Here is an 11951-nt window from a genome sequence, read left to right as displayed (position 1 = left end):
GTAAAATTTTTAAATAATGGCAATGAACTCTATTTTTGGAAAGCTGATAGACACACAAAAAAGTCCTCCTTGCAAAGACCTACCCTCAGTGTACAAGTCTTTCTGGGCTTTGAAATAATTCATCCCTCTTATTGTTTGTCTTGGTCTTTTTCTTTTTCTCACCTGATGGCTACACTGGATTTATCCGATCTAACGTGTCAGTGAAATATCTGTCATTGCATTTTTGTATTTCTGAACACAGTTTTATTGTTGAGGTGTGAGGGTTCAAAATCATTCTGAAACTGATTTGGAACCCAGTATTGAAGTTCTTAAGATCTGTTTCCATTCCGACTTCAGGAAATTTTATCCTGGGGCATACAAAAAGTATTTTATGTTTAAGCATACAAAAAATATAAAGAAGCATCATATTGCTTGCATGATACTCTAAAACAGGCTTTAAAAAAAAATGTTGTATCTTCATATAGAAACCAGGAACAAGGAATGCAGGATGAAATCTTTGTTGCTTAAAAAAAAAAAAATTAAAAACCCACACATTGTCATCTAAGCATTGAGCATTTTCTTGATTTTTACAGGTTATTTCATGCTGAAATTATGCCTATTTGCATGGATAGTCATTCTTTAAAACTAGCCACAGATGCAGTCCTAGGGAGCACGTAGATGTTTTTACAGGTGAACCGAAAGAGATGGGAGCTGTTCCAAACACTCTGCACGCTGCCTTTGGCAATAGACCCTGTTATTGTGAAGATGTGCTCTGTTAAGCAAACGTGAAGTTTAATATTAGATAAACCCTGTGTGAAAAAAATATTTTCATTTTCTTCATAAAATGTTAATCGTAAGCAAAAAGATACAGCATCTTATATTGACACAAAATTTGGGGTTAGCCTCACTAGGTAATAAGTCACAAAATATGTCAAGTGCCTTTTATAAAATGCAAGGAAGGATATTCTTTTTTTATATTGTGTCCTCAAGAAACAATGGAAGTTCATATGCAGAGAAGATATTTCTCGTTCTCATATATTTTGATGGATGCTGTTTTCTCCTTTATTTGTCTTTTTTTCTTTAATTTGCCATAAGAAATACGATTCACAAATGGTGTATGTTAAAGTTTCCTTAGGCATTTGAAGTGTTATTTTGGCAGATTGGAACAGAAGCAAACCAATACTGAAGATGTATTTACCCTTGCCTAACTCAATTTCCCGTTCCACATATTGATTTCCAAACTGTGACAATTCCTTCTTTTGCACTGAGTCCAACTTTGTAATAATTTACATCACGAAAATGTATAAATATTCTCACACTTGTGTTAAAATATAGCAACAGATACCATTTTCAAATGCGATTTTACTAATAAAAATGCATATCTATGCTAAATAAGCAGACTTGTAAAATGAGTATTTGTGCATTTATTTCAATGTTAAATTGACCATTTATATTGGAAAGATGCTGATGGGGGTGTTGTCCTTTCCATTTCCCATATGACAAAAATATTTTAAAATTCACTAATAAAGGGGACGTATTAAGTATTTGTATTTATTTTCACTTCTTTTTCCTTTAATAGCATTAAAACCACAGTAATTTTAATTCAGAAATGGAATTTTTCATCCAAATTTCACACAGCCTCAAAATTGAACCTTATTTCTTAAGTATAGACCACTTTCATCTTCTTTTGTAATATGAATCTCAATGCCCAAAATTTAATCAATTGGTTGTCAGAGGCTGTGTTCTTATAATCTACTGTTTCTTCTGAAGATAAACAGTATCATTTTAAGCATTTGTGAAAGAGAATCATATTACTGGTGCTTAAGCAGTTTTTGCTTTTTTTTTTTTTTAATCTTAATCCATCTTAAACCAGTGGAGCAGAAATATTTAAAAATGTTTCATTTCAAGCAGAGTGCATAATAAATTGCAATAATTGTAATGTGCCATAAATCCCAGAGCCTATGCATTTTGCATTTGATTCAGGATTGAGGTCAGGAAATTTGGAGAAATTTAAAGAAAATGATTCATCAGTCCTTTTGTTCTGTTGGCCAGGGTCCCGGGATTCTTGAGCTGTGCCCAGCTGACGAGCTTTTGAAGATGGCACAATAACTGTCCAGTGATGCCTGACCATGACAGCACAGCCCTCTTAAGCCGGCAAACCAAGAGGAGAAGAGTTGACATTGGAGTGAAAAGGACGGTAGGGACAGCATCTGCATTTTTTGCTAAGGCAAGAGCAACGTTTTTTAGTGCCATGAATCCCCAAGGTTCTGAGCAGGATGTCGAGTATTCAGTGGTGCAGCATGCAGATGGGGAAAAGTCAAATGTACTCCGCAAGCTGCTGAAGAGGGCGAACTCGTATGAAGATGCCATGATGCCTTTTCCAGGAGCAACCATAATTTCCCAGCTGTTGAAAAATAACATGAACAAAAATGGTGGCACGGAGCCCAGTTTCCAAGCCAGCGGTCTCTCTAGTACAGGCTCCGAAGTACATCAGGAGGATATATGCAGCAACTCTTCAAGAGACAGCCCCCCAGAGTGTCTTTCCCCTTTTGGCAGGCCTACTATGAGCCAGTTTGATATGGATCGCTTATGTGATGAGCACCTGAGAGCAAAGCGCGCCCGGGTGGAGAATATCATTCGGGGTATGAGCCATTCCCCCAGTGTGGCATTAAGGGGCAATGAAAATGAAAGAGAGATGGCCCCGCAGTCTGTGAGTCCCCGAGAAAGTTACAGAGAAAACAAACGCAAGCAGAAGCTGCCCCAGCAGCAGCAACAGAGTTTCCAGCAGCTGGTTTCAGCCCGAAAAGAACAGAAGCGAGAGGAGCGCCGACAGCTGAAGCAGCAGCTGGAGGACATGCAGAAACAGCTGCGCCAGCTGCAGGAGAAGTTCTACCAAATCTATGACAGCACCGATTCTGAAAATGACGAAGATGGCAACCTGTCTGAAGACAGCATGCGCTCCGAGATCCTGGACGCCAGGGCCCAGGACTCCGTGGGGCGGTCAGATAACGAGCTGTGCGAGCTGGACCCCGGACAGTTCATCGACCGAGCCCGCGCCCTCATCAGGGAGCAGGAGCTGGCGGAAAACAAGCCGAAGCGAGAAGGCAACAACAAAGAAAGAGATCACGGGCCAAACTCCTTACAACCAGAAGGCAAACACTTGGCCGAGACCTTGAAGCAGGAACTGAACACGGCCATGTCGCAAGTTGTGGACACTGTGGTCAAAGTCTTTTCAGCCAAACCCTCCCGCCAGGTTCCTCAGGTCTTCCCGCCGCTCCAGATCCCCCAGGCCAGGTTCGCCGTCAACGGGGAGAACCACAATTTCCACACCGCCAACCAGCGCCTGCAGTGCTTTGGCGACGTCATCATTCCGAACCCCCTGGACACCTTTGGCAACGTGCAGATGCCCAGCTCCACAGACCAGACAGAAGCACTGCCCCTGGTGGTCCGCAAAAACTCCTCCGACCAGGCTGCCTCCGGCCCCCCCGCCGGCGGCCACCACCAGCCCCTGCACCAGTCGCCTCTCTCCGCCACCGCGGGCTTCACCACGTCCACCTTCCGCCACCCTTTCCCCCTTCCCCTGATGGCCTATCCATTTCAGAGTCCATTAGGTGCTCCCTCCGGCTCCTTCTCCGGAAAAGACAGAGCCTCTCCTGAATCCTTAGACTTAACTAGGGAGACCACGAGTCTGAGGACCAAGATGTCATCCCACCACCTGAGCCACCATCCTTGTTCACCAGCACACCCACCCAGCACCGCAGAAGGGCTCTCCCTGTCGCTCATCAAGTCCGAGTGCGGCGATCTTCAAGACATGTCCGAAATCTCACCTTATTCGGGAAGTGCAATATCCTTTTCTTTTCCCTTCGAGGAAAACAAAACAAAACAAAACAAAAAAGTCTTCCCCCAAGGTCAGGTTTCCACAATATATAGAAATAACGCAGATTAGTATCTTCTTAGGAATGCAGTCTTTCCTATTATTCAGAGTAATAGGCTTTTATCAGCACACGTGCTACTCTTCTGATTGCACAAAAGCTTCACAGGAAACCCCCATCTTTGCAACTTTCACAAGTTGTTAATTGCCTCAGAGAGCTGGTGTTTAATATGTGCTTTTCCAGCAGTGCTTTTTCTGCTATTCTTCCTGTATTCTTTTTTTTTTTTTTAAGGAGTAGAGTCAGAGATGGACAAAAAAAAAAAAATCTCATTGTAATATTGAATTCTATCAGGTTTTTTTTTAAGGTGTTAGGTTTTATAATGGAGTTAAGAGAAAAGTCAGTTTTGAGGTTCCTAAGATTCCATAAGAAGAATTCTCCCTTTAAACCATCTGCAAGGCTCCTGGGCCGAGTAAAGAAGAACTGATTAAATCTTACAAAGAACACTTCATTGGTGGGAGGCTTCAGTGGGAAGAAAAATGGAGGGTGTGGGGGAGTCAGACTCTAATCTTTAAGTGAGATGTGGTTTGTCGTTGTTGATGTTTCTTTAAGGAAATATACAGGTACTGATTTATTCAGACGGCACTGGCCTCTCTCTCTCTCTCTCTCTCTCTCTCTCTCTCGTTCACCCAAGGTCTGTTCTTTGGGTCTGGTGCAGCTGTCTCTATGCCTGATTAACCTCTGTTCAGCCATACACAGAAATCTTTTGTCCTAACATACACAAAGCAAATTATTTTGGAAAGCGAGAGAGCACAATTAAATATAAAACTCAGCTGTATTCGACTTAAAAATGGCTCTTTTTTTTATGACCCTTTTATATTTTGAACCTGACTTTTAGGTAGAGATGCCAGTTATATTTTTTATTAGACCTGTCCTGAACTCCAGCTATTTTTAACTGACTTTTTTTTTTCCCTCTGTAAATTGGTCCTTTCAGTAAATTTTTAAAAATCTTGTGGTTGTTGGTGTTTTGGGGTAGTCGAATAGTAGCATTTGGGGGCAGGTAGAGGCATGTTTCTTTTATAATCAATTGCCAGATGGACATAAAATTTAGCAATTAAGTTGGCTGTTGCTAAATTGAGGATTTTGAGCAATTGTCCTGATGAGTAGAGATTGACATTTTAGTATCTAAGCCCACTCCAGAGGCTGCCACATAAGTGCAAAGTCCCAGCTATGGTGGAAATGCATTTTTCTATGTAGGGAAGGCTGTTCTTCTAACCAGCTCTCAGGACAGTAGTGAAGATTTCTGATAAGGTGAGCCACGAGTATGAGACCCACTTGGGGTACTTAAACACAGTCTCTTTCCACAGTGAGGAAGAGTAATGTCATGAGAGGAAGGAAGATAAAGATGTTGAGGACTTAGATATATAAACAGAAATTGAGTCTTGGTTTGATTGCTGATTTAACTTCTACCTTTTCAAAGACCTAAGATGTAATCTACCAGCCATGAATCAAAGCTGCGCCAAGCACCATTATAAACAGGCAGTAAACATTGGTCAAAATGATTGCCAATAGTGTTGGGGATGAGAAAGGCCAAGCAAGAAAATGCAGTGCTTGGAATGGTTTTCTATCCTTGGGAGGAAGAGCGTCTTCTGAGGTTCACACAAGGCTGAGGTCCAGGACTAGACCCTATTGCTAGACGCTATCTTACTTCATTTTGAAGGCAGTAGTCATGATGGTGGGTTGTTTCTCTCCCTTCCACCCCCCCTCACATACACACACACACACACACTCAGAGGAAAGGGACATACTTATTTTGAGGAATATTTGAAACCAGGTTTTGAAGTCCCATAAGTGCACACTAAACTCTTTAACCAGTTTATGGGTTTTTTTGTTTTGTTTTTTTATTAGACTTTTCATTGTAACCAGATCATTATTCCTGTGACTTTTTTTTTTTTTTAAGTAAGTTGGGTCTTCTAGGAAAAAAATCTTTTAGATTGCTTTAAGTGTTGGCTACATTCATTGTCTCACGCTCTCCAAATCCCCTGAGGAATTTAGAGGATTTGAATTGAAAGAAGTTCCTTTTATTTCTATACATATCAAAGGCTTTAAGGAGAATATAGTTGCTTCTTCAGCTGAATAACTTCCCTCTCCTACCAATATAAGAAGAGTCTGCTCAACAGGGATGGCTTGGAAACACCTGTGTTCATACGAAATGTTGCTTACACCTGGAGCTGTTTCTTTCATGGAGCTAAGTAATTTTGGCCTCTTGTTGCAGTTAATGATTACATTTTCCACCTTGTGGCCTTCTATCCTCTGTTTCTTTCCCCTCGATCATGCCGTCCTTTTAATGGTTTATCCCACTGATACATTCTTTCTCAGGAAGAAGATAGGCAAGCAGCCCTTTCTATAATCCACACGATTCTGAAGCCAATGAGGATAGGAGTGTTTGTTGGGAGACTGGGTCCCCTTGTCTCCTGTCTTCATCCTTGTATGGCAATGAGTTTTTCCCTTGATTTACCCGATGGCGTGTAGGCAAAATTCTCAAGCTTTTAGTTTAAAGAATTCCCTGGGAATCCTAAGGAGTGGTGTCTACTTCGGTATAGAAGGCCATCTTAGAATGCACAGTTATTCCTAGAAAAAAATTCAATAGACACCAGTAGAAATGGGATGAAATGATACCTCTCTGATTGTCATTATTATGTGTTTATTTGTAGTCATGGCTTTTCAAATAGTAATGAATAATTTAATTCTGCAGGAATGATTCTTTCCCACTTCAAAGGGCATCATCTGCTTCTTTGAACAAAGTAGCCAAGATAAGAACTATTAAGGACACCAGCTTATCAGATAAATCCATTCTACGTTCAGCACATGAAGCATATGTAATCTATATAAACGCCCTACCTCGTTATCCTTTCTCATCGAAAGGAGGCAGTGAACGTGTGCGCGTTGAACTCAATGTCAGTGCATCTGCTCCTGGAGCTCACGTCTTGGATATTAAAAAAAAAAAATGTGTTCGGTATCTTTGCAAATGAATCTATTTAATCAAATATTAAGTTTTATTCAAATTCCAAAAGAAACAGCCAGCCAATTGTTTTTCTTCATGATGTTCCTTGTCATTCATCCTCTTTGCATCTCAAGAAAAATAGCCTTGTTTAGGCCTCAGATATTTGCATGCAGCCAGTTGAAGCTGGAGAGTAGTCTATGAGCCGTTAAGATGTGCAGGTGAAGAAACTGAGCCTGTTTCCTGTGACAGCCAGCATCCCCGACTTGGCTTTTGGGGAGAATGTTTAAAACACTTCAGGTTTAGGAAAGGAAATTTGTTTGGTAATTGAAACTAAAATCCAATTGGAAAACATTGATTAAAAATGAATTTCTAATATGTGAAATAATCCATAGACATTTTTATAAGTCTTGTGGGGCCACAGTAATTCTATTAGCTGTATTAGCCATAGGGAAAGCATTTATATGAGAGACTCTGAGTTCCTACCCCCCCAAAAAAATTATTAAGTAAATTCTTTATTTTAATTTCCATAAGTGACACATCTTATGCATTCAACTTCTTAATGGAGTAACAACTTGTTCTGTTGGTTTGATTACATGAGACAGTCTCGATCTCTCCCCACTTGAGGGAGAAATCCTCTTGGAAACAGCAAGTCAGAGCATAAGGAGACAGCTCAAAATTCTTTGGGTTTCAGAGCATTTTAGAAAATGTAAGTAAGTAAACCCAATCCAATTTGGTTGGAAGTGCCAGCTGGTGCAATCTCTAGCCACAATTCGGAGTTCAATTGGAAAAAAAAAAAAAAAAAAGAATTCGCTTCCTCCAGCCCTCACAATGTGCTCTTGCATTTGCCTTTTTGCCGTCCCTGCTCCCCCCCTGCCACTGTTGGGTAGGTGAGGTTATATTGTGCTTGGTAAACAGACAACACTCAGAATCTCAGGTTGTTTGAACCGGGCTTCAGGTTCAGCTGCAGTATCCTACTTCTCTGATCTTTTCTATTCCTGAGCAGATGTCTTTCATTAATTTATGGATTTATCATCTTTTCTTTTTTTTTTCCTTTTTCTTTTTTTTTCTTTTTTCTTTTTTTTTTTTTTTTACACCTGGCAGCTGTCTCAAGTTTCAGTAGTTATTGTCTATTTTGCATTACACATAGAATTGAATGTCATCTGTCTTCACAAAGCTATGGCTAAGAGAATTGAGGCAAAGCCACATGAGCTGCTGGGACAGATCTTGTTTGCGTTCCATCCCCCTCACCCCACCCCCCCCCCTTACCTCCTTAATATTTATTTGTGCTCATTTTCTTTCCTGGCCTTGAATGGAGCTTAGCTCGTGTTCAGTACAGCTGTATGTTTACTGAATCTATTCCATCATGAGTCATTGTGCGTGTGTAAGTATCCTGGAAACAGCTAGTGCTTTCTTGGAAGAACAGTTGCTTTTCAGCACAAGCACTTAAAAGGGAAATTAACCAATTGGTCAGTTCAGATTTATTTTGAGGAGGAAAAAAAAGGATTATCTAACTGTTGGCTTTTAAATGTTTCATTAGCTATTTTTAATAGTTTATTAGAAACATATATTTTATGGGAATTTTATCTTAATTACACGATGAGCAAGAGATAAAGATTTATTCTCTGTTCCATTTCAACTGATCAATTCTAAGTATTACCAACAGGAAACATTTTAAAGCAAAACGGACTTGAGACACTCGAATCAGAATTTTTTTTTTTCATGAAATAAAAAGCTTCTAAATCCTGATCAAAATAAGACGGATAGTTTGTTTGTTTTTTTTTTTTAATAAAAAGAGCTAAAAACATCGAAGCATAATTTAAGCATATGGAAAATGTCAGGAAGTTTTGGTAGCTCTATCACGGAGAACCACAGCAAAACAGGGTGTTTTGTAGGAGACCACATTTTTAACCATTCGGGACTTTTCCCCTGCTAGTAATTCAGTGTGCAAGGTTGTTTCTTCATCTGGCCATCTGAAGAAAAGACTAGAACCCAGATCTGAGAATGTCTGCTCAAGTTTGGACTTGCCTAAAAACTCTTATCACAAGGCAAGACGAGACAGCTTGCCACTATTATGTCACTTACCCGTTTGGACAGATGGTCCTGAAGTGTGCTGGGCTCCTTTAGTCTTCTCTACCGGTCTAATGGAGGTTACTGGAGGGCCTTTCAGCTCTTTCCTTGGCACAAGAAGTATGTCAGTCATAAATTATCGTCTTTGTGATCATTAAGGATCTGAAACAAAAACACAAGTTCAGTTAAGCTGCTTTGGCTTACAGACAGAAAATCGAAATTTCTTTCTTCAGTCTGTATTGTCTGTGGCGGGGGGAGCACAAGATTGAACTTCTATTTACAAACCAAGGTGATCTTTTAAACATCCCATGATGTTAAAGGGAATGCTAATTGAGCCAATCCTCCGCAGAATATTTGGTTAAACACCCTGCTATAAGTAGTCAAGAGCTTATCAGTCTGAATATGATTATGCTTCTCTACTAACTTCCTGCTCTCTCTCTTCCTAAGACTGGTCACGCTGTTCTTGACGGAGGTCATTTAGAAACCTTGACTTTTCCTAAATACGTGTATTTTTTTTTTTTACCTTTTTTCACCAGGTGTGGCATTTTTTGTTGCTTAGTAAAACGGGTGTGCGCGAGCGTGTGTGCGTGCAGGCACACGCGTGCACAAGTGCAGATTTTCTTTTCTTCCTTATTTTTCCCATACTCTCTTTTAAGAGAAAATCCTTAGAGAAGCTTCTAGGAAGGACCCTTAATTGACCTTGTGGGGGACCACATTGATTTTCTCCACGTGCATCTTCATTTCTGATAAATTATAAAGCCATTAATTTGCTGAGGAAATGGCAGGGCCAGGCTGCGGCACAGATGTGACCAGAGCCATCCCAGCTCTGAGCCTGCCCAGGAGTGCCAAGAATCCGGGGGAGAATCAGGAAGCCTGGATTGTTATGGTTAGCCTCACATTCTCTTGGGAACTGTTTTAGTTGTTGCTGTTTACAGATCTAAAAGGTAATGATGTTTCCAGATAAATAGGCCTTCTTATTTTGGGTAAGTGGCCGTTTATTGATCTGCTAACCCACATTTATTGATTTGTTAGCCCCAACCACCGTGCCACTCTCAAAGGAGTTAACTATAAATCCAGGAGAGGCAAATTGTATTCGGCTTTGGATCGGTGCTTTAACAAAAGCGACACCCCCCTCCCTGCGCTCTCTGTGCCAAAACTACCCCTCCCAAGTTTTAGCTATTATTTAAAAGGAAACAATTAAAAGGATATAATAATAAGAGAGGAAGAAAGTGAGTCAAGATGCTCCATTAGATTAGCACTAAAAGGTAAAGCATGAAGCTTGCCTGACAGTGTTCAAAATAATGCATTTTATATTTTCACGCACATTAGGATAATAATTTGATGTAAACTGCAGAGTGTGGAGAGAAGAACAAACACCTGTAATTGCAAAGAAGAAAAAAACTCACGATGAGAGTTGTACAGTACACGTCGGGTGCATTTGTCTCCTTAGCAACAAGTGAACGTATAGGTAACATAAGGACCTCAAACAGGGGGAACATTTTGCCGTCCTCGCCATGGAGCTGCCAAGATTCCGCAGCCTCCTTGCGCACCCTCACCACGACGCTTGGCAGTTTCTGACAGGCGATGGTCATTTTGAGCAAGGGGCAGCAACGTAGTAATGGATTCCGTGGCCCGTGCCATTTACCTTCCAGAATTCCCCCGGCTGCTTGATGGGCCTCCAGGTTCTTTGGGGAGTGGGTGGTGGGTGCTTGTGTTTAACGTTTTTTTCCTTAACCAAATGCCTCCTACATGCAGGAAGGATTGTCACCCAATCACTTGAAAAAAGCGAAGCTCATGTTCTTTTATACCCGTTATCCCAGCTCAAATATGCTGAAGACCTACTTCTCCGATGTGAAGGTAAGGACATTTTCCATCAGTCGTTTTTCAGTTTCTGTGCATGCGGTCGTGATTTGAACTCTTGGAAGTTAGTGGAGATGAGCGTGAGGTCAATCCATGAATACCCCTGTGTTATAATTGATGCAATGCACTTGTCCTTCTGTTGAAAGCCGTGCCAGGCAAACATGCCCCTTAAGACCAGGAGGCTGGTATCCGAAGTCACGTGGTTTCCGGTGTGATCCGGGAAACTTAGCCTCTGTCTTTATATGTCTTAGTAACCTCTTGGAAGAAATTTCAGCCGGTCCTCGATGGGTGTGCTTTTAGAGAATGCTTTTTTTTTTTTTCCCTCCCCACAGCAACAGTAAACTGTTTCTGTTTTTGTTTCTGTTGGTTTCCCCATATTTGTGCTTATGAAAGCAAACTCTAGCACCTCTTTTTCCCCCTGTCGAAAGGAGCGTACATTGAAATTCTCTATGCAGTAGCTGCTTAAAAACAAAAGTGATGATTGTCTCTTATTTACAACTTAATTTGTTGTTGATGTAGAGTACACTGAGCATAAGGAGAATGAATAAAGTGACAGATTCAGGACACATTATTCAAATGAGGATATGAAAGCTGTCGGCCTACAGCTGCAGCCTCCCTCATTCTAGAGAATATGGGGACCTCCTGGTTCCATGTGCGTGTGGATGCGCGCGTCTGTGTCTGTGTGTGGGTTTTAAGTCATTGTTCGCAACAACTTGATGTTGTGTTAATCATCTGCAACTTTTTAAAACATAGATTGGGTTTTGATGATGATAATCACATGCATGGTATCATTATCCGAGGAACTTGATAAACATTACATTAGCTGAGATTAGTTTATTAGGCTTGGGTGCTTCCCCCCCCCCCTCCGCTGCCCACCCCCATATGTAAAGTTCTTATTCCTGCCACTGAGAACTCAGGAACTGCCAGGACAGGCTCTGCTGCGGCTCCGCTCCCTCCTCGCAGAGCGCTTCGTGCCTGATGGCCCAGCGGCTACACCGGCCCCCTTTTGCAGGCCAACGCATTTTCGTTTCCTCCGCTCATGTTTTGTTTGGCCTTATAAGAAAAGTTCTGTTTTCCCTCCTGTTTGCTTTTGAATTGTGTATCGACTTCAGCCTTTTCTCTTCCTCCTTCCCTGGCTGAGCTCCGTAAGTGGAAGGCTTGTTTTCTTCCCG

General features: G+C 41.2%; 1 protein-coding gene across 8 annotated transcripts in view; it reads left to right on the top strand.

Moving 5' to 3' along the window:
• The window catches only part of PROX1 (prospero homeobox 1), a 56678-nt gene that overhangs the window by 11134 nt on the left and 33593 nt on the right, over positions 1-11951 (top strand). For all 8 annotated transcript variants that reach the window (XM_057315691.1, XM_057315694.1, XM_057315687.1 and 5 more), the window contains 2 exons: positions 2032-3825; positions 10671-10776. In XM_057315691.1, the coding sequence (XP_057171674.1) occupies positions 2099-3825; positions 10671-10776 (1833 nt within the window). In that variant the 5' untranslated portion in view covers positions 2032-2098. The remainder of the gene's footprint in view (positions 1-2031; positions 3826-10670; positions 10777-11951) is intronic.

This window comes from Ursus arctos, unplaced genomic scaffold (genome assembly GCF_023065955.2).
Source record: "Ursus arctos isolate Adak ecotype North America unplaced genomic scaffold, UrsArc2.0 scaffold_2, whole genome shotgun sequence".
Classification (NCBI taxonomy): Eukaryota; Metazoa; Chordata; class Mammalia; order Carnivora; family Ursidae; genus Ursus; species Ursus arctos.
Note: the sequence above shows the minus strand (reverse complement) of the source record. Positions and strands in the feature narration are given on the sequence as shown.